Raw genomic sequence first — 25,436 nt, 5'->3', positions numbered from 1 at the left:
GTCTTCTTCCTCCTCCTTGCTCCAAACAGTCTCGCCCGCATCAATGTGTTTGACATGATCTGGGAAGAGATCGTCTGTGCTTCCTGGTCTCCTCTCAGAGGGTGTCTTCATGCACCCTTTATCATGAAGATGATCGAAGTGGTCACCCAGACACACTTCGAAAAACCCGTCAAACACTCCCGCTACGTACCCTACTGGGTTGATTCCTCCAACCCAGCTGCTCGTACGAAGCGGGCTCCCTCACGGTCAGGAGGCCCTGCCTCCTCCACTGAGCCACCTCGCCAGCCTCCCCATCATCCATCCTCCTCTCCCCCCGCTGCTGCCTCGCGTCCCTCTCCTGGCCGCGGATCTCCCATGCCACGTGCTCGTGGTCGAGGTCGTGGCCGAGTGATGGGTGCTCGCTTGGTCCATGGGTTTGCGGCATTTTTCTCCATGTGCCGCAACATTTCTGCTGATGTCCATGAGGTGGCACGGCGTCAGCGGGAGACTGACGACAATCTTCGTCGTCAAGCTTCCACCATGGGCATGCCTTTTGTCCCTCATTCGCCTGATGTGCCTCTCCATCCTCCTCCCACGGAGATCAATGAGTGGCACCAGCAGGCCTATGGGGTGCCTTTTATGTCTGCAGACGATGACGAAGAAGCCTATGTTGATGATCACGAGGAGTTTGCCCAGCCTCCCTACCATGGGGATCCGGGTCAATGATCCTCCCACCCTCCGCCTCCTTACTCGGGTCCGGGACCCATTCCTGGTGACCTTAGGCCATCCGGCTCTGGTTACCACCACCACCCTCCACCTCCTCCTGATCATCGTACATCTTCAGCATCTGTTTTTTCTGCGGCTGATGAGCCACCTCGGGAGCCAGGGAAAGAAGTCCTCATCGCGTCCTCCTCAAAAGTGGAGTCCCGAGGTGGCTCATCAGCCGCAGAAAAAACAGATGCCGAAGATGTACGATGATCAGGAGGAGGTGGAGGGTGGTGGTGGTAACCAGAGCCGGATGGACTAGGGTCACCAGGAATGGGTCCCGGACCCGGGTAAGGAGGCGGAGGGTGGGAGGATGATTGACCCGGATCCTCATGATAGGGAGCGGGGCAAACTCCTCGCGATCATCAACATAGGCTTCTTCATCTTCATCGTCTGCAGACATAAAAGGCACCCCGTAAGCCTGCTGATGCCACTCATTGATCTCCGGGGGAGGAGGATGGAGAGGCACATCAGGCGAACGAGGGACAAAAGGCATGCCCATGGTGGAAGCTTGACGACAAAGATTGTCGTCAGTCTCCCGCTGACGCCGTGCCACCTCATGGACATCAGCAGAAATGTTGCGGCACATGGAGAAAAATGCCGCAAACCCATGGACCAAGCAAGCACCCATCCCTCGGCCACGACCACGAGCACGTGGCATGGGAGATCCGCGGCCAGGAGAGGGACGCGAGGCAGCAGCGGGGGGAGAGGAGGATGGATGATGGGGAAGCTGGCGAGGTGGCTCAGTGGAGGAGGCAGGGCCTCCTGACCGTGAGGGAGCCCGCTTCGTACGAGCAGCTGGGTTGGAGGAATCAACCCAGTAGGGTACGTAGCGGGAGTGTTTGACGGGTTTTTCGAAGTGGGTCTGGGTGACCACTTCGATCATCTTCATGATAAAGGGTGCATGAAGACACCCTCTGAAAGGAGACCAGGAAGCACAGACGATCTCTTCCCAGATCATGTCAAACACATTGATGCGGGCGAGACTGTTTGGAGCAAGGAGGAGGAAGAAGACTCGACTCTCCCCAAGGACGTTCATTTGATTTCCGCCTTTCGGGAGAACGGTCATCCGGGACAAAAAATTAAGGTACCTGTAGTACATATGCATGTTAGCGGTTGTCCAGAACTCCCGCTCAGTAGAGACATGAATGAATTCCGTCTCTTCCCGCATGGGCAGCCGAATGTCATGCACTCGCATGTTGCTGCCCTGAATATCTGCATCAGAGAAGCCCAGAATATGGGCAAAACGACGATAACTGACTTTGTGCCAGTTACCCTGGATGAAGAAATACATGACTGGGTAATCATATCCATCGGCTTCCTCATCTACTTTCTTTATCCAGAGGGTGGCATAGAACTGAGCTACCACCTCATCGTTCCAGGGGTATTCCATGGTCATAATGTTTCGTAACCCATTTCTCTCTAAGTTTACGAGAGCTGACGACATGTCAGCATCTCCCATATTCTCACAACCCTCCCAGTCAATAAATCTATGTCGGACGACTGGGTGTTTCTTGGAAAGAATGACAGAATTGTAGAAGTCAGCCTGGAAAAGATTCCAGAACCGAGGGTCCTGGACACCAGGATGACGAGGAGTGAGAGTAGGGTTGGTGAACCTCAGGCGCTGAAGGGTGTCTATTCCCTTCAGAGTGAAGTCGACGGGAGATTCATGCGGACCGCGGCTGACGTTCGCCGGATGCATGTGCAGTCCGGTGACGTAGAGAGCATCAGGCGTCGGAAGGTCGACGAAGTCGTCGAAAGCCCCATCCTCCTCCTGGCAGGGAGCATACCCAGAGGAAGACGTGCTACGACGAGGACGAGAGGCGCCAACCTTTTGGCGTCTCCCGCGAGTCGGCTGCGAGGGCATGGAAGAGCCCTCGCCATCCATCCGACCAGAGCCACGTCCTCTCTTAGAGAGGGAGCGACGAGGCGGAGGAGAGGGGGCGGGAGATTCCTCCTGAATCTCGTCGGAGTCGCTGCTAAACTCAACCACAGAGGGGTTGCGACGACGCACCATGATTGAAAAGGTGGTGAAACTGTGAACCGGTTGAGGTGTGTGAAAGAGAGGCTCTAAAGGTTGCGAAGCGACTAAGGCGAGAGTGAATGAAGTGGGAGAAGAGAAGGGGAGAGTCAAGTATATATAGGCAGTTGAGCTGGTCCTCAGGACCGGTTCAACCGCCCCCATGGGCCAGTTCAGCTGGTTCTGACCAGTGTGGTCAGAGAACCAGAAACAGCAGAGGGAAGATGCCAAAAATTCAAATTTCTGACACAGGATTCTGAAAAAGTGTACTGCAGGGATTCTATGCAAAAAAAAAAACAAAACCAAGTGTCTGCGCAGATGAGACCGGACGGCAAAAGAAAAGGAACTGCGCAAAAGAAAAGTTCTGCGCGCCCTGTATCCCTCACACTGCAGCACGAAAGTGACAGAAAAAATAGTTTCCTTGCTGCGCGGGTGACTGGTCACAAGAACAAAAGGCTGCGCACACGGCAGTAGAGTGGGGCAGTGACAAAAAAAAACTGTGCGCGCAGCTGCTGGAAGCGACTGGACAGGGAAAAAAAACTGGCGCCCCTGACACGCATGCATGGCTGTGAGCAGGAGAGAAAAAATCTACAGCATGGCGCGCGGGCTGAGCAGAAGCGTCCAAAAAAAAATCTGCGCGCGCCCAGCAGAGGAGAAGTGACCGGACAGAAAAAAGATTCTGCATGCACACCGCTGCTGACCGGACTCCACAAAAAAAAATTTGTGCGCGCATTGACGCTAGAGCACAGCGGATACTGCATGGCCCCCTGACATTTGCATGCAAACTGAGACCAGACAGCCCTCAAATAAAAAGTTCTGGCGCTCTGACACGGCGGTGGAGAAGCGACCGGACAGAAAAAAATGGCGCGCACAGACCCTGCTGAGCGGCAGCAAGCAGAAGAAAAAAATCTGAGCGCCCAGCAGAGGAAGTGACCGTTCAAAATAAATGTTGTGCGCCCTGCAGAGATAAGAAAAAAAGGTGCTGCGCGCCCTGCAGGATGCGACCGGATTAAAAAATTTGCACGTCAGGCTGCCAGCAGAAGTGGAAGCGACCGGTCAAGAGAGAAAAAGATGTTGCGCGACTGAAAAAAGGTGCAGCTGACAGACCTACGCGGACAGGCCTGCGCGGACAGACCTGCGCGGACAAACCGGTCAGAGACCGGTTCAACCGGTCCACTATGCCGGTTCAACCGGTTTTAACCAGGATGGTCCTGGTAAAAAAACTGGTTAAAAGCAGCTGAGCTGAAGTTCAGCTCCGAAGTTCAGCTGGTCAAGCCAGTTGAGCCCAAAAAATCTTAGAACTAAAATGCATTCGAATTTTAACATTTTCACCAAGTTTTTGAAAGATCATCACAAAGCTTTAAAACTAGCAATCAAAAATAGTGAATTAAACAATTTTTGTGACCGTTTTAAAGTTAAGTTACGAGAATCCAAGATATTTAATTCACTCCTAAGAAAGCAAAACCTAGTCTCATCGAGGGGTTTTGTGAAGATATCGGCTATGTAATTTTCGGTGCTCACATGAAACAATTTGATATCTCCTTTGGCTTCGTGGTCTCTCAAGAAATGGTGTCTGATGTCAATATGTTTAGTTCTAGAGTGTTGCACAGGGTTGTTTTCAAGTTTTATGGCACTCTCATTGTCACACAAAAGTGGAATTTTGTTAAACTCACAACCAAAATCTCTAAGGGTTTGCTTCATCCATAACAAATGTGCACAACATGCCCTAGCTGCTATGTACTCAGCTTCTGCAGTGGAAAGTGCAACACAATTTTGTTTCTTGGAACTCCATGATACTAAGGATCGCCCAAGGAATTGGCAAGTCCCAGTAGTGCTTTTTCGATCTACTTTGCAACCGGCATAATCTGAGTCAGAATAGTCAAGTAAATCGAAAAAGGAGCCTTTGGAATACCATAATCCTAGGTTTTGGGTGTGAACTAAGTATCTTAGAATTCTCTTAACTGCTACAAGATGACAATCTTTAGGATTTGCTTGAAAACGTGCACACATGCAAACACTCAACATTATATCAGGTCTAGATGCACATAAGTAAAACAGTGATCCTATCATTGATTTATATAATTTTTGATCTACAGGTTTACCTTCCTCATTTAGGTCGAGATGTCCATTTGATGACATTGGAGTCTTGGCGTGTTTTGCCTTTTCCATGCCAAACTTCTTGAGCATATCTTGTGTGTATTTGGTTTGGCATAGAAAAGTACCTTCCTTTAGCTGTTTGACTTGAAATCCCAGGAAGTATTTAAGCTCGCCCATCATATACATCTCAAACCTGTTCGTCATTACTTTGCTAAACTCTTCACAAAATTTTTCATTAGTACTACCAAATATAATGTCATCAACATATACTTGGCACACAAATAATTCATTGTCAACTTTTCTAGTAAATAAGGTAGAGTCAGCTTTTCCTATTGTAAACTCATTCTTAATTAAAAAATCTTTAAGACAGTCATACCAAGCTCTAGGGGCTTGTTTAAGCCCGTAGAGTGCCTTGTGAAGTAGATAAACATGATTTGGCTTCTTTGGATCTTCAAAACCCGGTGGTTGCTCCACATATACTCTCTCTTATAGTGGTCCATTTAGAAATGCGCTCTTGACATCCATTTGATATAGCTTGAAATCATGGTTAGTAGCATATGCAATTAATATTCTAATTGATTCTAACCTTGCTACCGGCGCATATGTTTCGCCAAAATCAAGTCCTTCCACTTGAGTATAGCCTTGGGCAACCAACCGTGCCTTGTTTCTTGTAACCACGCCATGTTCATCTTGTTTGTTCCTAAAGACCCATTTAGTCTCAATCACATTTTGTTTGGGTCTTTGGACTAAGGACCAGACTTCATTCCGGGTAAAGTTGTTCAACTCCTCTTGCATGGCAATTATCCAATCCGGATCACCCAATGCTTCTTCAACCTTAAGTGGCTCAAGAGAGGAAACAAACGAGTAAAATTCACAAAAATTAGCTAAACGAGATCGAGTCGTTACCCCTCTCCTAATGCTACCCAGGATGTTGTCCACCGGATGATCCCTTTGAATTGTATGATGGACTCTTGGATGAGGCACTGATGGTTGTCTTTGGATTTGCTCCTCCTCATCATTCACTTGATCAAGAGGCACTTCACCATCAATGCTTTTGTGTTCATCTTCTACCACTGTTGGCATCCTTTGATGATTTTCTTCATGGCTTGGATGACTTGAGGTTGATGGGTTTGCTTGGGTGGAGACTTTGTCACTCACCACCTTTGCACCCACATCAACAACCTTATTGGTCATCCAGAAAGTTCCTTCCTCATTATCCTTTTCTTGAGGTCTCACTTCACCTATTGCAAGTTTCTTTATGGCTTCACAAGGTAGTTCTTCATTTACTGCAGTGACATTAGAAACATGCCCTTGTGAGCCATTAAACTCATCAAATATCACGTCTATCGCTATTTCAACAAGACCGGTGGTATTGTTGAAAACACGATATCCATGCGCATTTGATGCATAACCAAGCAAGAAGCTCTCGTCCACTCTAGGAGCAAACTTTGAGCTCTTGACTTTCTTGTTAAAAATAAAATATTTACAACCAAATACTCTAAAATAATCAACTTTAGGTTTGTTACCAGTGAGAAGCTCATAAACAGTCTTTTTGTAGATCTTATAAAGATAGAGACGGTTGATTGCATGACAGGCGGTGTTGACCGCCTCTGCCCAAAAGTTGTCAAGTGTCTTGTACTCATCCAACATGATTCTTGCAGCTTCAATTAGAGTTCGGTTCTTTCTTTCCACAACACCATTTTGTTGTGGAGTGTAAGGCACCGAGAACTCATGCTTGATTCCCTCTTCTCCTAAGAATTCTTCGACACCTGTGTTCTTGAATTCCGTCTCATTATCACTTCTCACTTTCTTGATTTTGAGCTCAAATTCATTTTGAGCTCTCCTCATGAATTTCTTCAATATTTCTTGAGTTTCACCTTTATCACTTAAAAAAACCTAGGTGAATCGAGAAAAATCATCAACAATGACTAAACCATACTTACTACCACCAATGCTAATGTAGGCCACAGGTCTGAAGAGGTCCATGTGAAGAAGCTCCAATGGCCTCTTTGTTGTGACCACATTCTTTGATTGATGTGGGACTCCATGTTGCTTTCCTGCTTGGCATGCGCCACAAACCCTATCTTTCTCAAATACAACATTTGTTAGTCCAATGATGTGATTATCCTTTTGAAGTTTGGTCAAATTCCTCATACCGACATGGGCTAGCCGGCGATGTCATAGCCAACTCTTGTCGGACTTTGCCACTAAACAAGTCTCAGGCGTCACTTTACTTGTTGTGAAATCAACAAGATAAAGCTTGCCCTTCAAGCGACCGGTAAAGGCAACTGAGGAGTCCTCCCTTCTAAGGATCTTCACATCCACATCTGAAAATAAACAATTATAACTCATTCCACAAAGTTGTGAAACGGACAACAAATTATAGCTTAAAGAATCTACCAATAAAACATTTGAAAGTGATTGTTGGTCAGAGATAGGAATTTTACCAATACCAATCACCTTACTCTTGCCACTATCTCCAAAAACAATTTCTTGTGCTTCTTGAGTTAGTTGCAATGTATGAAACATGTCTTTCTCCCCGGTCATGTGATTTGTACATCCACTGTCAAGCACCCAACTTACCCACCAGAGGAGTAGACCTGCAAAACAAGTTTAGGCTATGCTTTTAGGTACCCAAATTGAATTGGGTCCTACAGTGTTAGTTATAGCCTTGGGTACCCACACACTTCTTTTCATGACTTTTTGTTTAGTGTAGGCACCCACATATTTCACAACCAATTTTCCTAAATCACAAGTCAATATATAATCACAAAGATATGAGTGGGAAATGGGAGCATTAGATTTTTGTCCACTTGAGGATCCCACTTCCTTCATCTTACTCTTTGTGGAACTCAAGTTAACCTTTACCTGAGGTGACTTGTCATTTGAGGAGTGAATCCTCCCCAAGGCATCATATAGGGTGGTTCCCTCTATGAACTTGGGGGATCTCCACCCCTTATGCACTGTGCTAGGGTTTTCCTTGGATGAGTTGAACCCAAGCTCCCTTCTTCCATTGTTGGGCTTAAGTGACTTGTACTTGGGTTCAACTTTCTTTAACCCATCATTGCTAGAGCATCTTTTCAAAATTTCTTTAACCTTCACCTGTGGGCTATTCTTCCTTACACTAAAATAGACCCTAGGGGCTAACCTGTCAAAATTTCTTTAGACTGGTAGACAGACTGCTGACCTGTCAGGGGGCGGTTCAACCGGTTTTCAGCGGGGTTTTTGGTCAAACGGCTAGTTTTTGAGCCGTGACTATAAATAGACCCCCTCTCGCTCTCTTCTTAAACACGGCTGAACACTCACTCATTTATTGCTCACCTAACTTGAGACAAAGCACTCATCTCTCCATCTCTCTCACACTTAAATCTTTCTCAAGATTCAACCTTGTTGGAGGAGCTCTTGGGTGTGAGGTTTGTGCTTGTGCTCACGATTTGGTTTTCCTCTCCCATCTCTCTTTCAAAGACTTGAGCTTGTGCAAACCCCTCTTGTGCGTTCTTGGTGTTCTTGAAACCCTAGGTTTCAAGATCTTTTGAGGTTGCTTGGGAGTCTCCAAATTTGTGGACGACCGTAAGAAGTTTGTATCACCCGCTCTTTGAGCTAAGATAAGAAGAGATTGGCTTGACCTTTGTGGTCGGCTCTTGGAGGATTAGGGTTGAAAAAGACCCGGCCCTTTGTGGGCTCCTCAACGGGGAGTAGGACACCTTTGTGGTGTGGCCGAACCTCGGATTAAATCTTGTGTCTTGTGTTCTTGCTTGTTTTAACTTGAGATATTTTTACTTGCAAGATTGACATAAAGATTTCTCCGTAGAGTTTATCTAGAAGTAAAATAGCATTTACATATTCATCTTTTCATCCTCACTTAGTTATATCTTACTTCTCTCAAGAACTTGCGAAATACTTTTTCGAGTAGATTTTAGTCTAAAGTTTATAAAACAGTTGGATTGGTTCAGAGTGGTTCAACTTGCGCACGTAGCTGTTGACCCGGTCTGCACCAGTCGAACTGTGTATCTAACAATCTTTCGAAGTTTGTTGTGAAAATTTTCAGATTAGCCTATTCACCCCCCCCCCTCTAGGCTACTTTCAGTGTGGCAGCAACAGAATAAACATTGAAAAACATGATACAGAAGTGCAACAGCTGAAGTCATCGTTTCATCAAGGTAAGCAGCTAACTTAGGGAATAATAATTATGACTGGAAGCATATTAGATTACAGCAGAAATTTGATGATATACTTTTTCTATATAAAAAATCCCCGACGACCTTGATATACTCAAATCATCTGCTAATGTAACATAATTGATTCTTCTATGAACATATTAAGGGGGTGTTTGAATGCACTATAGCTATTGGCTAAAAAATTGCTAGCGAAATTAGCTAGCTAACTATTAACTAATTTACAAAAAATAGCTAATAGCTGAACTATTAGCTAGGGTGTTTGGATGTCTCCAACTAATTTTGCCTCTAACTATTATCTCTAGTGCAATCAAACATAACCTAAATACTGATGTGTCTCTAAAGAAAGAAAGCATACCACTGATTACTTCTCCGTCTGATGGTAAGCCACTTGAGAAATGTACATGTAACCTTGCCATCCGCTTTAGCCCAGATTGCAAAATCGAATCAAGATTTTTTCTGTAAGTTCCATGCACACAAACTGCAGATGGAACACATTAGAAGAATATATGATTCCATTTGGGAGCAAATGCAAAAGTGGTTGTTATTTTCACATACCTGACACTTCATCAGGGGACAAAATGGGCTTCAGCAGGCTCTCTGATGTGACAGTCTGGAAGAGGATTGCAGGATCAGTAAGAAAAGTAGAATGACCAATTGAGCTGCAATTTATGTTGATCTAGCCACGAAGGATGTCATGTACGGTAAAACGTTCACTAGGCGCAGGCGCGCGCGTGATGTCCGGCGAGCAGTCGAGCGCGCGGCCACAGAGCGGGCAGCAGCGCATGCTGCAAATCAGCCACAGATAGCAAGTGGCTAAGATTAGGGAAGATGGCTAAGATTAGGAAAGAAGCAGTCTATCAGGCTAGAGAGAATCAAGGAGACTTGCTCCATTTGTAATTGGCCACCGGCCATATATTCATGTATGCAGCACGATTACAGGGGGAGAAAAGAATTTATCCTTCTTCTACCTCTAGCCTCTTAAGCCTGCGGTTAGGGGGGCATAACCCCGACCGGAGAAGACGGCCGACGGCTACGAGCTACGTAGCCGAGGTCCGGCGAGTCAGGGATTCCAGGTCCTTGACAGCTTGGTATCACGAGTCCGGCGATCTTCGTCCAGCAATTCCCAGTCCACCGAACCCCCCACCAGCCACACACCACCTCCATCAACCACCCGTTCCTCTGCCTCCAGCGCCATGTCTGAGTACACCCTTGCCGACGTAGTGGAGATGATGAAGGAGATGCAGGCCGACATCTCCGGTCTGAAGGAGAAGTCCGCGTCGTCGTCCTCCGGCGGCGCCATGCATGAACGCCCGCGCGACGCCGACCGCCCGCCGAAATTCCAGAAATGGGACTTCCCTCGGTTTGATGGCAAAACCGATCCTCTCCTCTTCATCAACAAGTGTGAGTCATATTTTCGCCACCATTGTTCCTCGCCGGAGGAGCAAGTGTGGATGGCCTCATACAATCTCGAGGGCATCGCGCAACACTGGTACATTCAGCTGCAAGAAGATGACGGCACCCCGTCATGGCGCCGGTTCAAGGAGCAGCTCAACCTGCGCTTCGGGCCGAACAGCCGGTCCGCGCCTTTCTTCGAGCTCACCGAGTGCCGCCGCACCGGCTCGGTCGAAGAGTACTCCAACCGTTTCCAGGAACTCCTACCCCACGCCGGTCCAATGGAGGAGGCGCAGCGCGTCCAGCTCTACACGGGGGGGTTGCTGCCGCCGCTCAGCCACTCGGTGCGGATCCTCCACCCCGACACTCTCAGCGCCGCGATGAGCCTGGCGCGGGAGGTGGAACAGCTGGAGATCGCTCGCGTCCAGGCGGCGACAAGGCCGGCAGCGCGCGGTCTTCTGCCGGCGCCCCCTCCACGACCAGCCGCTCCGACGCTGCCGGCGCCACCACCTCACTTGGCCCTGCCAGCGCCGCCGGTGGGTGCGGCCCAAGCACGAGGCGAGGGCTCTCGCCGCCTGTCACCCGAGGAGATGGCGGATCGTCGTCGGCAAGGCTTATGTTTTAATTGCAACGAGAAGTATTCTCGGGGCCACAATCGTTTTTGCAGGCGTCTCTTTTTTGTGGATGGGGTGGAGATCGATGACACCGGGGACGACACGGACACAGGCGCGACCGAGCCCAACGCCCCGCTCTTCTCCCTGCAGGCGGTGGCCGGGGTTGCGCCGGCTGACACCATGCAGATCGCGGTCACCCTCGGTCCGGCCTCCCTGGTGGCGCTGCTCGACTCGGGCAGTACACACAACTTCATCTCCGCGACGGCAGCACACCAGTCGGGCCTCCCCATCTAGCGCCGTCCACGCCTCACGGCCATGGTGGCCAACGGCGAGCGGATCTCCTGTGCCGGCGTCCTTCGCAACGCGCCGCTCCTCGTCGAGGGCGCACCATACCCGGCCGATCTCTTCGTCATGCCGTTGGCCGGGTACGACGTCGTCCTCGGCACGCGCTGGCTAGGGGCCCTGGGACCGCTCGTGTGGGACCTCGCCACCCGCCGCATGACGTTCCAGCGCCCAGGGCGCTCGGTCTCCTGGACGGGCATCCCACGCGCAGCGCAACCGGCGGTGCGCACCATGACAGGGGGGGATGCGCTAATGGAGGCTCTCCTGGACTCGTTTGGGGGGCTCTTCGCCGCCCCTTCGGGCTTACCTCCCAAGCGCGCCCACGACCATCGCATCCTCCTCAAGCCCGACGCGCCGCCGGTGGCTGTCCGCCCGTACCGCTACCCGGCTGCCCACAAGGACGAGCTGGAGCGTCAGTGCGCCGCGATGATCGAGCAAGGGATCGTGCGCCGCAGCGACTCCCCGTTTTCATCACCAGTCCTCTTGGTCAAGAAGCCCGATGGCTCCTGGCGTTTCTGCGTCGACTACAGAGCCCTGAACGCACTCACCATCAAAGACGCGTTCCCAATCCCGGTGGTAGAGGAGCTGCTCGACGAGCTCCACGGCGCCAAGTTCTTCACCAAGCTCGACCTTCGGTCCGGCTACCACCAGGTGCGGATGCGGCCGGAGGATGTGCACAAGACCGCCTTCCGCACGCACGATGGACTGTACGAGTTCCTCGTGATGGCGTTCGGACTCTGCAACGCCCCCGCTACGTTCCAGGCGCTGATGAACGACGTGCTCCGACCGTTCCTCCGCCGTTTCGTCCTGGTATTTTTTGACGACATTCTAATTTATAGCAAGACCTGGGCCGATCACCTCCGCCATCTCCGTGCGGTTCTCGACGAGCTGCAGCGCCACCAGCTCTTCGTCAAGCGCTCGAAGTGCTCTTTCGGCGCGCCGGCCGTCTCCTACCTCGGCCACATCATCTCGGCAGCCGGGGTGGCAATGGATCCGGCCAAGGTGGCTGCCATCCGCGACTGGCCGCCACCTCGCTCGGTCCGGGCAGTTCGCGGCTTCCTCGGCCTCGCCGGGTACTACCGCCGCTTCGTCCACAACTACGGCACCGTGGCTGCCCCCTTGACGGCCCTCCTCAAGAAGGATGGCTTCGTCTGGGACGACGCGGCTATGGCAGCGTTCGCGGCACTCAAGGCAGCCGTGTCCTCCGCCCCGGTGCTCGCCATGCCGGACTTCAGCAAGCCGTTCGTGGTGGAGTGCGACGTGTCCTCCACAGGGTTCGGCGGGGTGCTTGTCCAGGAGGGACACCCGGTCGCGTTCTTCAGCCGGCCAATCGCCCCCCGGCATCGCGCCCTCGCCGCCTATGAGCGCGAACTCATCGGCTTAGTCCAGGCCGTTCGCCATTGGCGGCCATACTTGTGGGGCCGACACTTCACCGTCAAGACTGACCATTTCAGTCTCAAGTACCTCCTCGACCAGCGGCTGGCCACCATCCCTCAACACCATTGGGTGGGGAAGCTCCTGGGCTTCGACTTCGAGGTGGAATACAGCTCGGGTGCCACGAACACCGTCGCCGACGCCCTGTCCAGAAAGGACACCGAGGAGGGCGCGCTGATGGCTATATCCGCACCCCGCTTCGACTTCATCGCGCGGCTACGCCAAGCCCAAGCTACGGACCCGGCCCTCGTCGCCATCTGCGAGGATATTCGCGCGGGCACACGTACGACGCCGTGGTCCATCATGGGCGGGATGGTCGCCATGCATGGGCGCCTCTACATCCCGGCGTCGTCCCCTCTTCTGCAGGAAATAGTGGCTGCCATCCACGACGATGGCCACGAAGGCGTCCTCCGCACACTACACCGGCTGAAGCGCGACTTCCATTTTCCAAACATGCGTCGTGTTGTGCAGGATTTCGTCAAGGCGTGCGGCACGTGCCAAAAGTACAAGTCTGATCACTTGCGGCCGGCCGGTCTTCTACAGCCATTGCCGATCCCCTCGGCGGTGTGGGCGGACATCGGCATCGATTTCATCGAGGCGCTGCCCAGCGCCCAAGGCAAGACGGTCATCCTCACCGTCGTCGACCGCTTCAGCAAGTACTGCCATTTCATCCCGCTGGCGCACCCGTACACGGCGGAATCGGTGGCGCAGGCGTTCTTCGCTGAAGTGGTGCGGCTGCACGGCGTTCCGCAGTCCATCGTCTCGGACCGTGACCCCGTGTTCACTTCGGCCTTCTGGACCGAACTGATGGAGCTCACGGGCACCAAGCTCTTCATGTCCTCCGCCTTCCACCCCCAGACAGACGGCCAGTCGGAGGCAGCCAACCGCGTCATCGCCATGTACCTTCGCTGCTTCACCGGCGACCGCCCTCGACAGTGGCTCAGGTGGCTTCCGTGGGCGGAGTACACCTACAACACTGCCTTCCAGTCATCACTCCGCGACACGCCATTCCGGGTGGTGTACGGCCGCGACCCGCCAACCATCCGGTCCTATGAGCCGGGCGATGCGCGCGCTCCCGCGGTGGCGCAAGAGATGGAGGAGCGCGCTGCCTTCCTCGACGACGTCCGCTACCGTCTCCACCAGGCTCAAGAGTCCCAGCGCCGCGCCTACGATCAGCACCACAGGAGAGTCATCTACCAGGTGGGCGACTGGGCCCTTCTTCGCTTACGGCAGCGGCCGTCCGCGACACTGCCACGCTCGGCAGCGGGCAAGCTCAAGCCGCGCTATGTCGGGCCCTACCGCGTCAAGGAAGTCATCAACGACGTGGCCGTCCGCCTACAGCTCCCGGCCGGCGCCAGACTCCACGACGTCTTCCACGTGGGGGTCCTCAGGAAGTTTGTGGGGGCGCCACCATCCGAACCTCCGGTGCTGCCGGCCACGCTCAACGGCGCCACCGTGTCTGCACCTGCACGTGTCTTGGCTGGCCGCCTAGCTCGCGGCGTTAAACAAGTCCTGGTCCAGTGGCAGGGTGAACCAGCGACGGCAGCAACATGGGAGGAACTTGAAGACTTCACGGCCAGCTTTCCGCAGTTCCAGCTCGGGGACGAGCTGGTTTTCGAGGCCGGGAGAGATGTCATGTACGGTAAAACGTTCACTAGGCGCAGGCGCGCGCGTGATGTCCGGCGAGCAGTCGAGCGCGCGGCCACAGAGCGGGCAGCAGCGCATGCTGCAAATCAGCCACAGATAGCAAGTGGCTAAGATTAGGGAAGATGGCTAAGATTAGGAAAGAAGCAGTCTATCAGGCTAGAGAGAATCAAGGAGACTTGCTCCATTTGTAATTGGCCACCGGCCATATATTCATGTATGCAGCACGATTACAGGGGGAGAAAAGAATTTATCCTTCTTCTACCTCTAGCCTCTTAAGCCTGCGGTTAGGGGGGCATAACCCCGACCGGAGAAGACGGCCGACGGCTACGAGCTACGTAGCCGAGGTCCGGCGAGTCAGGGATTCCAGGTCCTTGACAAAGGACAAAACCATAGATGCTCTAAAGTCTGTTTTTGCTAAAGCTGGTTTTGGTGGTAGTCAGTCAACAAAATTCACTAGATGTCTTCATGAGAAATATGGGAGCAGCACAGCAGGCCGCAACCGAGAATACTGGAATAAATACCCAAAGGAGATATGCTGACTCAAGCCTGAAGGTAACAAAAAGCACGATTGTCTACGATATCCGAGTTCAAACAAGGCTTGCTGATTTACAGTGCTAATGAATGAATCTTATTAATTAGAACACAAGTTACATTGATAATGTACAAAAGCTAAAAGATAGCACTGATGAGATAAAAAGTCTGCAAGCATAATAATCGAGGTGTTATGGTAATTATGAGTTATGGCTATGGCATATACAAAGAGGGAAACTATCAGAGTATAAGTATTATGCATAAAAACAAATTGTGAATGGAACCTTCGATTTACCATATCATGAATGCAATCTTGCAAGCATTCCAATTATCACATTCTCAGTTCCTAAGCATTAGCAGTAAGCAATAGAAGGACAGACAGTAAACAATAGAAGGACAGAGGACCACTAACCATTGTACCAGTAGATGTTATTGCAAAAATCATTTCCATCTCACAAAAATATTAAAGGGAAAGTGAACGATCATGGTAAATACACAATGCTTTGTGTAAACAACTTCACTATCAGTGCAGGAAATCTCGGGTAGAGAACATACTGTTACTGTGTGTCCCTGGTTCGCCCGGATCAACAGCTCGCCATCTTCCTCCAACAGACTAAATCTCTGCTTGTTATCCCGCCTGACTGCCTGCACGCCAGCCAAAATGTCACAAGTTCTCTCATCAAACTCAATCCACGGCAAATTTCATAATCCAAAGAAATCAAGAGCACATTGACATTCCAAAAGGCAAGTCTATTGATACAAGCTAGGAGTAATAAGAAGAAACAACTTTCAGCACAAACCAAGCAGCCTAACAAGTTCGACAGCAGTTCATCAATCAATCAATCAACGAAATAAAACCGGTATCGTCAATACCTCCCTGATCTCGTCAACAGTGTGAGACTTGAGAGGGACCTTGGCGAAGGTCTGAAGGTTGAGCTTCAGCAGGTCGCGGACGCGCACGTATCCATCGGTCCTCATATCTAGGCGCAGCTCCGCCGCCATGTGGCGCAACACCCTCGTCCTGCAACCGAGAGCAGAGACCATCAGTGGGCGACGCGGCGCACACAACAGTGACGGAGATGGGTCAAGCGTTACAGCAGGCGGCCAAGGGCGTCGATGCGGTCGCTCCCGTCTTGGCCGCGGCCGCCACCACGCCGTCTGCCGCCACCGCCGCGTGGCTGCGGGGAAGCGAAGGCAGCGGCCCTGGAGTGGTACCCGCCAGAGGAGGAGGAGGACGACGAAGGGTTCATGGTGAACCGGAGGTGCGAGGTTGGAGCAGGGAGGTGGCGGACCTAGGATTTTAATCCAGGGTTGTGGAGATTAAAAAAAACACATCAGGTAACAAGAAGTCGATAACAGTAACATAACATATCTATATAATTCTCTAACAGTTCAGTAGCAATTCTAAACATCCTCATAATTTGTTCAATTCAACTTCGAAAGTCTGAACACAAGAAAAAAACTATCTAGCGTCCAGATGATGCAAAATCTGCTATATTTACAAGGCGGATGTCAGTATGTGGTCTGTCGATTCAGTTCACGCTAGGACCAGGAGACAACGTAGCTTTCGTTTTTTTATCAGCTGAACAATCGAACTGCGTTGGTGTATGTTATGCAGAGCTTAGATGTTGCCATAATGGTTTAGCAAACTTGATGTCGGAATAAAATTTAGAGCACTACTTTCATTGGTTGAGTATATATGTGAACTACTTCCAGCTGCTTATGACTAGTTGAGAGATCGCATCGGTACATGCCAGAGGGAGAGAGACTTTACCGTCTTCCGCGGACAACCAGCCAGCGCACGAACTCCGTGGCTCTGATGGCGTCTGTCAGGGCACCTTGGCGGGGTCGCCGGCGGCCGCAGGTGGGGCGTCGAGATCCGGGCGACTTGGCGAGGCAGGCTGGCAGTGAGGCCGCGGCCTTGCCTCCTGGACGGCGCAGCAGGCTTGGGGGCGGTGGCGGCCGGCGGGGCTGTGGGTCCTGCGTTCTGGCCCCTAGGCAGCGACGGCCAGTTGGTGAAGCCTGCGCGGCGTGGGTGGCGGGAGAGGAGGAGGAGGGCGCGGAGCGGGGGCGAGGCGGCAGCAGCGACGGCTCTCATGAGACGGAGCCGCCGAGCCGCTCGATGCGTGTGCGGTGCGGAGACGGGAAAGGGGATCAGCCTCGGCGGCTCGGCCCTTAGATATGGCTTGGGCTGTAGACTGCAGTTGGGCCGTGTGACGAGGAAATTGGCAAAATAGGTCACTCTACGCGTTCTTCCGACTGGGTCGCTGATCATGACACAGGCTAAAATAGGTCGGTCATCTTGCTCCATTAGTCAGAATAGGTCACTAGTGCTATCAAAAAAAAAGAATAGGTCACTAGTCCCTTTAAAGACCCGACGGGTGGGTCCAAGCAGATGTCCTGCCCTTACGGTCCATTAACTTTGACGTCGTCTCCTCCATTCACGCCTCCTTCTAACTCTTTTCTATTCTTGCATACAACAAGAAAGGAGAGGAGAGCAGATCTAATCCTCCTTGAGTCTTTTGTTTCTTCCCTACCCGCGGCCTTTCTCACCATTGACGTCTAATTTGGAAGCAAAGATACCGGAGAGGATTAGAGGAACTAAATTCCACTTCTGTTTAATTTTGAATATGAAGGGAATTTAGTCCCTCCAATCTACTCTAGTATAGCGTGCAGCATTATCCGCTGCCCTGAGGGAGGCAACGGCGACGTCGTCGACCTCACGAAGGTGGCGAGGATCAGTCGCAGGACTGAGCTTGCGGATGATATTGCCCACGGCGCCGGCGACAAGATCCATGGCGACGAAGCTGCGGAGCTAGCACCACCGTACCTGCCTAGATCTAGAGCTGCGAGGAGACGCACTGAGGCAAAAAAGGCGTGACGAGGAAAAATTTGGTGATGGCGATTCCTATCTCCCCCTCCCTCCTCCTCCCTTGGGAAGACTTGGCCACCGGCTCCAACTTCATCATCGGATGAGTATGGCGTATGGATCTCTTTTGTCCATGACGCTCTCTTCGTCTTCCTATGGTTTTCAGGATTGGTCTGCTTTGAGGTGCTCTCCTGCTCCCCCTCTCTCCTCCTACTTGGTCTTCTTTGTTTCTTCTGGATGGATCTGGCAAAGCTGGATTTTCGGCCGGGGACAATCTTTGAGGATGATATTCGGCGCCGTTTAGCTTCTACAGTGTGTCCTAGGCGTCTGAATCTCCCTGCGACCTTTTGGTTGGTCATCTCTTTTGGTCGTTGCATATTCAAGCTTGACACGGTTTCAGTTGGTTATCTTCTTCAAGCTGCTCTGGGAGGTTTTGCAAAGGGTTTCAATGTATCTCAGCTATCTGATCGGGTTTTCGCTTCTCGGTATTCTCCAAGGCCGTCGGTTTTCATGTTTATAATTCTAAATGCATTGATCGTTCGGAATTCAGGGCTTTCTTCAATCTATGGAATCATGGTGGACCGAATTGGACTCATGAATACAGGAAATTCATTCAGGAAGAAAATGCCAATTGATGGATTATTAAGGGCAAGAAGAAAATTTCTTTTGCTAATATTGTTAAGCTTCCTCCCCTATCTGGTGCAAATGCTGTCCCGATTCATCGCAGAAAGGTTCTCACTCATTCTGTTGGGAATTTTGATGAGACAAGATTTTCTGTCTTCAAGCGATTGGGATCTCCTATTCGTTCCTCAAGATTTCGGGGCTCTCGAAATTTCATCAACGCGAAGAACTCGGCAATTCCCATGAATATTCCTCCTCGTCGGACGTTTTCCGCGGTGAGTTACTCTAACCATAATGGAGGCGTGATTAGCCGCGGTCGTCGCGGGCGCGCTGCTCACCAGGATTCAAATTCAAATTTACCTAGACCCCATAAACTCCAATGGCGGCCCATTTTGAGGAATGGGCCTTTCGCGACTAGGCCTGGGCCTGTGGCCTTGGACATCTCTGTGTCGTCTGGATCGTCTAGCGGGGGCCCTTCGGCTTTCCAATGCCACTTTTGTAAAGTCAAGGGACATTTGGAATTATTTTATAATTTAAAGAAAACAAATTTTAGATTTTCTCTGTCTTTGTTCCCTTCCTTTGAGAGACGTTCCAATTTGGAGGGGATGTTAAATTTTCTGGACTACAGCTCTTGGTTCCGCCCTCTCCTAGGGTCCCTAACTGCTGGGCCTCCTAAGTTTGGCTGCTTCGAAGAGTTCGCCAGGGCGGTTTTATTAAAAAAACCGAACAAACACCTATCGCGTCCCTGGAGCTCTCGCTGGGTGTCACTTCATCAAAACCCCAAACCGTTCTTTTGTCTCTAGTTTGCTGGCGATCTTTGGACTCTCTTGCAATGGCGTACCGGCGTGTCGACACGGAGCCTTTCCTTCCTCCAGGCTTCAGTGCCATGGCGATTCTGAAAGGTAATTAGGCTTACACCTAGTTCCTAAATAATTTTGGTGGTTGAATTGCCCAACACAAATAATTGGACTAACTAGTTTGCTCTAGTGTATAAGTTATATAGGTGTCAAAGGTTCACAACAAGCCAATTAAAAAGACCAAAGTTGGGTTCAAATTAGAGAGCTAAAGGCATCCACAGAGGCTCCCTGGTCTGGCGCACCGGACTGTCCGGTGCACCAAGGGACCTCGCGCAGAACTCTTCAGCCTCGGGAATTTTCAGAAGCCGGCGCGCTATAATTCACCGGACTGTCCGGTGTACACCGGACAGTGTCCGGTGCTCCAAGAGGACGCGGCTCTGGAACTTGGCAGCCTCGGGAAATCACGAAGGCTGCTCCGCTATAATTCACCGGACATGTCCGGTGTACACCGGACTGTCCGGTGCGACTGCGGAGCAACGGCTATTTCGCGCCAACGATCACCTGCAGGCGCATTCAATGTGCGCCAGAAGCGCGCAGAAGTCAGGCACGCCCATACTGGCGCACCAGACATTGAACAGTACATGTCCGGTGTGCACCGGACATCCAGGCGGGCCCAGAAGTCAGAACTCCAACGGTCATATTCCAACGGCTTTGGTGACGTGGCTGGTGCACCGGACATGTCCGGTGTGCACCGGACTGTCCGGTGCACCATACGACAGACAGCCTCCACCAACGGTCATGTTTGGTGGTTGGGGCTATAAATACCCCAACCACCCCACCATTCATTGCATCCAAGTTTTCCAGCTTCCAACCACTATACAAGAGCTAGCATTCATTGCAAAGCACACCAAAAGAGATCAAATCCTCTCCCAACTCCACACAAAGCTTTAGTGACTAAAGAGAGTGATTTGTAGTGTTCATTTGAGCTCTTGCGCTTGGATCGCTTCTTTTCTTTGGCATTCTTTCTTGTGATCAAACACTCACTTGTAATTGAGGCAAGAGACACCAATTGTGTGGTGGTCCTTGCGGGAAGTTTGATTCCCAAGTGATTTGAGAAGAGAAGCTCACTCGGTCTGAGGGACCGTTTGAGAGAGGGGAAGGGTTGAAAGAGACCCGGTCTTTGTGACCACCTCAACGGGGAGTAGGTTTGCGAGAACCGAACCTCGGTAAAACAAATCCTTGTGTCACACTCCTTATTTGCTCAAGATTTGTTTTGCACCCTCTCTCTCTCGCGGACTCGTTTTTATTTCTAACGCTAACCCGACTTGTAGTTGTGTTTATATTTGTAAATTTCAGTTTCTCCCTATTCACCCCCCCTCTAGGCGACTATCAATTGGTATCAGAGCCCGGTGCTTCATTAGAGCTTAACCGCTCGAAGTGATGTCGGGAGATCACGCCAAGAAGAAGATGGAGACCGGCGAAAAGCCCACTACAAGCCACGGGAGCACTTCATCGGGAGAGTCCCGCACCAAGAGGAAGGAGAAGAAAGACTCCTCCAAAGGGAAGGAGAAGAAGAAGGACTCCTCCAAAGGGAAGGAGAAGAAATCTTCTTCACACAAAGAGAAGAAGGAGAAGTCTTCCTCCCACAAGCCGCAACGGAGTGGGGACAAGAAAAAGAGGATGAGGAAAGTGGTCTACTACGAGACCGATTCTTCATCGACATCCACCTCCGGCTCCGACGTGGCGTCCGTCACTTCTAAACGCCAAGAGCGTAAGAAGTATAGTAAGATTCCCCTACGCTACCCTCGCATTTCTAAACATACACCGTTACTTTCCGTCCCATTAGGCAAACCACCAACTTTTGATGGTGAAGATTATGCTAGGTGGAGTGATTTAATGCGATTTCATCTAACCTCACTCCACAAAAGTATATGGGATGTTGTTGAGTTTGGTGCACAGGTACCATCCGTAGGGGATGAAGACTATGATGAGGATGAGGTAGCCCAAATCGAGCACTTCAACTCTCAAGCAACAACAATACTCCTCGCCTCTCTAAGTAGAGAGGAGTATAACAAAGTGCAAGGGTTGAAGATCGCCAAGGAGGTTTGGGATGTGCTCAAAACCGCACACGAAGGAGATGAGCTCACAAAGATCACCAAGCGGGAGACGATCGAGGGGGAGCTCGGTCGGTTCCGGCTTCGCAAAGGGGAGGAGCCACAAAACATGTACAACCGGCTCAAGACCTTGGTGAATCAAGTGCGCAACCTCGGGAGCAAAAAGTGGGATGACCACGAGGTGGTTAAGGTTATTCTAAGATCTCTTATTTTCCTTAACCCTACTCAAGTTCAATTAATCCGTGGCAACCCAAGATATACACTAATGACCCCCGAGGAAGTAATCGGGAATTTTGTAAGTTTTGAGTGCATGATCGAAGGCTCAAGGAAGATCAACGAGCTTGATGATCCCTCCACATCCGAAGCTCAACCCGTCGCATTCAAGGCGACGGAGGAAAAGAAGGAAGAGTCTACACCAAGTAGATAACCAATCGACGCCTCCAAGCTCGACAATGAGGAAATGGCGCTCGTCATCAAGAGCTTCCGCCAAATCCTCAAACAAAGGAGGGGGAAAGACTACAAGCCCCGCTCCAAGAAGGTTTGCTACAAATGTGGTAAGCCCGGTCACTTTATAGCCAAATGTCCTATTTCTAGTGACAGTGACAGGGGCGATGACAAGAAGGGCAAGAGGAGAGAAAAGAAGAGGTACCACAAGAAGAGGGGCGGCGATGCCCACGTGTGCAGCGAGTGGGACTCCGACGAGAGCTCCACCGACTCCTCCGATGACGAGGACGCCGTCAACATCGCCGTCACCAAGGGACTCCTCTTCCCCAACATCAACAGACAGACAGCCTCCACCAACAGTCATGTTTGGTGCACCATACGACAGACAGCCTCCACCAACGGTCATGTTTGGTGGTTGGGGCTATAAATACCCCAACCACCCCACCATTCATTGCATCCAAGTTTTCCAGCTTCCAACCACTATACAAGAGCTAGCATTCATTGCAAAGCACACCAAAAGAGATCAAATCCTCTCCCAACTCCACACAAAGCTTTAGTGACTAGAGAGAGTGATTTGTAGTGTTCATTTGAGCTCTTGCGCTTGGATCGCTTCTTTTCTTTGGCATTCTTTCTTGTGATCAAACACTCACTTGTAATTGAGGCAAGAGACACCAATTGTGTGGTGGTCCTTGCGGGAAGTTTGATTCCCAAGTGATTTGAGAAGAGAAGCTCACTCGGTCCGAGGGACCGTTTGAGAGAGGGAAAGGGTTGAAAGAGACCCGGTCTTTGTGACCACCTCAACGGGGAGTAGGTTTGCGAGAACCGAACCTCGGTAAAACAAATCCTTGTGTCACACTCCTTATTTGCTCAAGATTTGTGATAGTCGCCTAGAGGGGGGGGTGAATAGGGCGAAACTGAATTTTACAAATATAAACACAACTACAAGCCGGGTTAGCGTTAGAAATATAAACGAGTCCGCGAGGGAAGGCGCAAAACAAATCGCAAGCAAATAAAGAGTGTGACACGCGGATTTGTTTTACCGAGGTTCGGTTCTTGCAAACCTACTCCCCGTTGAGGAGGCCACAAAGGCCGGGTCTCTTTCAACCCTTCCCTCTCTCAAACGGTCCCTCGAACCGAGTGAGCTTTTCTTCTTCTCAATCAAACGGGAACAAAACTTCCCCGCAAGGGCCACCACACAATTGGTGCCTCTTGCCTTGGTTACAATTGAGTTTTGATCACAAGAATAAGTGAGAAAGAAAGAAAGCGATCCAAGCGCAAGAGCTCAAAAGAACACGGCAAATCTCTCTCGCTAGTCACTAAAGGCTTGAGTGGAATTGGAGAGGATTTGATCTCTTTGGTGTGTCTAGAATTGAATGCTAGAGCTCTTGTAGTAGTTGAGAGATGGAAAACTTGGATGCAATGAATGGTGGGGTGGTTGGGGTATTTATAGCCCCAACCACCAAAAGTGGCCGTTGGGAACCTGTCTGTTCGATGGCGCACCGGACAGTCCGGTGCACACCGGACAGTCCGGTGCCCCTGCCACGACATCACTGCCGTTGGATTCTGACCGTTGGAGCTTCTGACTTGTGGGCCCGCCTGGGTGTCCGGTGCACACCGGACATCTACTGTTCCTTGTCCGGTGTGCCGAAATGGGCGCGCCTGACATCTGCGCGCGCAGAGCGCGCATTAAATACGCGGCAGAGAGCCGTTGGCGCGGAGGTAGCCGTTGCTCCGGGGTTGCACCGGACAGTCCGGTGCACACCGGACAGTCCGGTGAATTATAGCGGACTAGCCGTTGGAGTTTCCCGAAGCTGGCGAGTTCCTGAGGCCGACCTCCCTTGGCGCACCGGACACTGTCCGGTGTACACCGGACAGTCCGGTGAATTATAGCGGAGTCGCCTCTGGAAATTCCCGAAGGTGGCGAGTTGGAGCTGGAGTCCTCTGGTGCACCGGACACTGTCCGGTGTACACCGGACAGTCCGGTGCTCTCAGACCAGAGGGCCTTCGGTTCCCACTATGCTCCTTTGTTGAATCCAAAGCTTGATCTTTTTATTGGCTGAGTGTGAACCTTTTACACCTGTGTAATCTATACACTTGGGCAAACTTAGTTAGTCCAATTGTTTGTGTTGGGCAATTCAACCACCAAAATTAATTAGGGACTAGGTGTAAGCCTAATTCCCTTTCAATCTCCCCCTTTTTGGTGATTGATGCCAACACAAACCAAAGCAAATAGAGAAGTGCATAATTGAACTAATTTGCATAATGTAAGTGTAAAGGTTGCTTAGAATTGAGCCAATATAAATACTTACAAGATATGCATGGATTGTTTCTTTCTTATATAACATTTTGGACCACGTTTGCACCACATGTTTTTGTTTTTGCAAACTCTTTTGTAAAATCCTTTTCAAAGTTCTTTTGCAAATAGTCAAAGGTGAATGAATAAGATTTGCAAAGCATTTTCAAGATTTGAAATTTTCTCCCCCTGTTTCAAATGCTTCTCTTTGACTAAACAAAACTCCCCCTAAATGAGATCCACCTCTTAGTGTTCAAGAGGGTTTTGATATACCATTTTTGAAATACTACCTCACCCCCTTTTGAACACAATAGGATACCAATTGAAAATATTCAACACTAAGTTTTTGAAATTGGTGGTGGTGCGGTCCTTTTGCTTTGGGCTCATTTCTCCCCCTTTTTGGCATGAATCGCCAAAAACGGAATCATTAGAGCCCTCGAAGTGCTATCTTCCCCTTTGGTCATAAATGAGTTAAGATTTTACCAAAGACGAAGTCCGGTCCTTTTGCCTTGGGCTCATTTCCCCCAAGGAGGAAGTCCGGTCCTTTTGTTTGATGCTCATTTCTCCCCAAAGAATAGAGAGTTGCTTGGAGTGATGGCGAAGTATGAGTTACGGAGTGGAAGCCTTTGTCTTCGCCGAAGACTCCAATTCCCTTTCAATATACCTATGACTTGGTTTGAAATAGACTTGAAAACACATTAGTCATAGCATATAAAAGAGATATGATCAAAGGTATATGAATGAGTTATGAGTGCAAGTTAACAAAAGAAATTCCTAGAATCAAGAATATTTAGCTCATGCCTAAGTTTGTTAAAGGATTGTTCATCAAGAGGCTTGGTAAAGATATCGGCTAATTGATCTTTAGTGTTAATGTAAGAAATCTCGATATCTCCCTTTTGTTGGTGATCCCTTAAAAAGTGATACCGAATGGCTATGTGCTTAGTGCGGCTATGCTCGACGGGATTGTTGGCCATTTTGATTGCACTCTCATTATCACATAGCAAAGGGACCTTGGTTAGTTTGTAACCGTAGTCCCGCAGGGTTTGCCTCATCCAAAGCAATTGCGCGCAACAGTGGCCTGCGGCAATATACTCGGCTTCGGCGGTGGAAAGAGCAACCGAATTTTGCTTCTTTGAAGCCCAAGACACCAGGGACCTTCCCAAGAACTGGCAAGTCCCCGATGTGCTCTTCCTATTGATTTTGCACCCCGCCCAATCGGCATCCGAATAACCAATCAAATCAAATGTGGATCCCCTAGGATACCAAAGCCCAAACTTAGGAGTATAAGCCAAATATCTC

At 50.4% G+C, this 25,436-nt stretch overlaps 2 protein-coding genes across 7 annotated transcripts in view; both read right to left on the bottom strand.

Moving 5' to 3' along the window:
• Positions 1-17,151, bottom strand: part of LOC100194044 (40S ribosomal protein S20) — a 43,272-nt gene extending 26,121 nt beyond the window's left edge. For 2 of the 6 annotated variants that reach the window (XR_004852393.1, XM_035962062.1), the window contains exons 1-6: positions 16,774-17,147; positions 16,095-16,291; positions 15,873-16,020; positions 15,555-15,644; positions 9,595-9,649; positions 9,395-9,517 (exon numbers count right to left, since the gene is read on the bottom strand). Coding sequence is in view for 3 of the 6 variants with exons in the window: in XM_035962062.1 (XP_035817955.1) it covers positions 9,395-9,517; positions 9,595-9,649; positions 15,555-15,644; positions 15,873-16,020; positions 16,095-16,291; positions 16,774-17,097 (937 nt within the window). In the remaining 3 variants the exon portion in view is untranslated. Of the gene's footprint in view, positions 1-9,394; positions 9,518-9,594; positions 9,650-15,554; positions 15,645-15,872; positions 16,021-16,094; positions 16,292-16,773 lie in introns of all 6 variants that reach the window. The other 4 variants (XR_004852394.1, XM_035962063.1, XM_035962064.1 and 1 more) reach the window with 4 other exon arrangements.
• LOC103638121 (uncharacterized) lies at positions 6,388-17,157 on the bottom strand. The gene is made up of 7 exons (XM_035962487.1): positions 16,774-17,157; positions 16,095-16,291; positions 15,873-16,020; positions 15,555-15,644; positions 9,595-9,649; positions 9,395-9,517; positions 6,388-7,461 (listed from the first exon to the last, which is right to left on the bottom strand). The coding sequence occupies exons 1-7, from the start codon at positions 17,095-17,097 to the stop codon at positions 7,040-7,042; spliced, it is 1,359 nt and encodes a 452-aa protein (XP_035818380.1). The 5' UTR covers positions 17,098-17,157; the 3' UTR covers positions 6,388-7,039.
• Positions 17,158-25,436: the final 8,279 nt, after the last annotated feature.

Source organism: Zea mays, chromosome 9 (genome assembly GCF_902167145.1).
Source record: "Zea mays cultivar B73 chromosome 9, Zm-B73-REFERENCE-NAM-5.0, whole genome shotgun sequence".
Classification (NCBI taxonomy): Eukaryota; Viridiplantae; Streptophyta; class Magnoliopsida; order Poales; family Poaceae; genus Zea; species Zea mays.
Note: the sequence above shows the minus strand (reverse complement) of the source record. Positions and strands in the feature narration are given on the sequence as shown.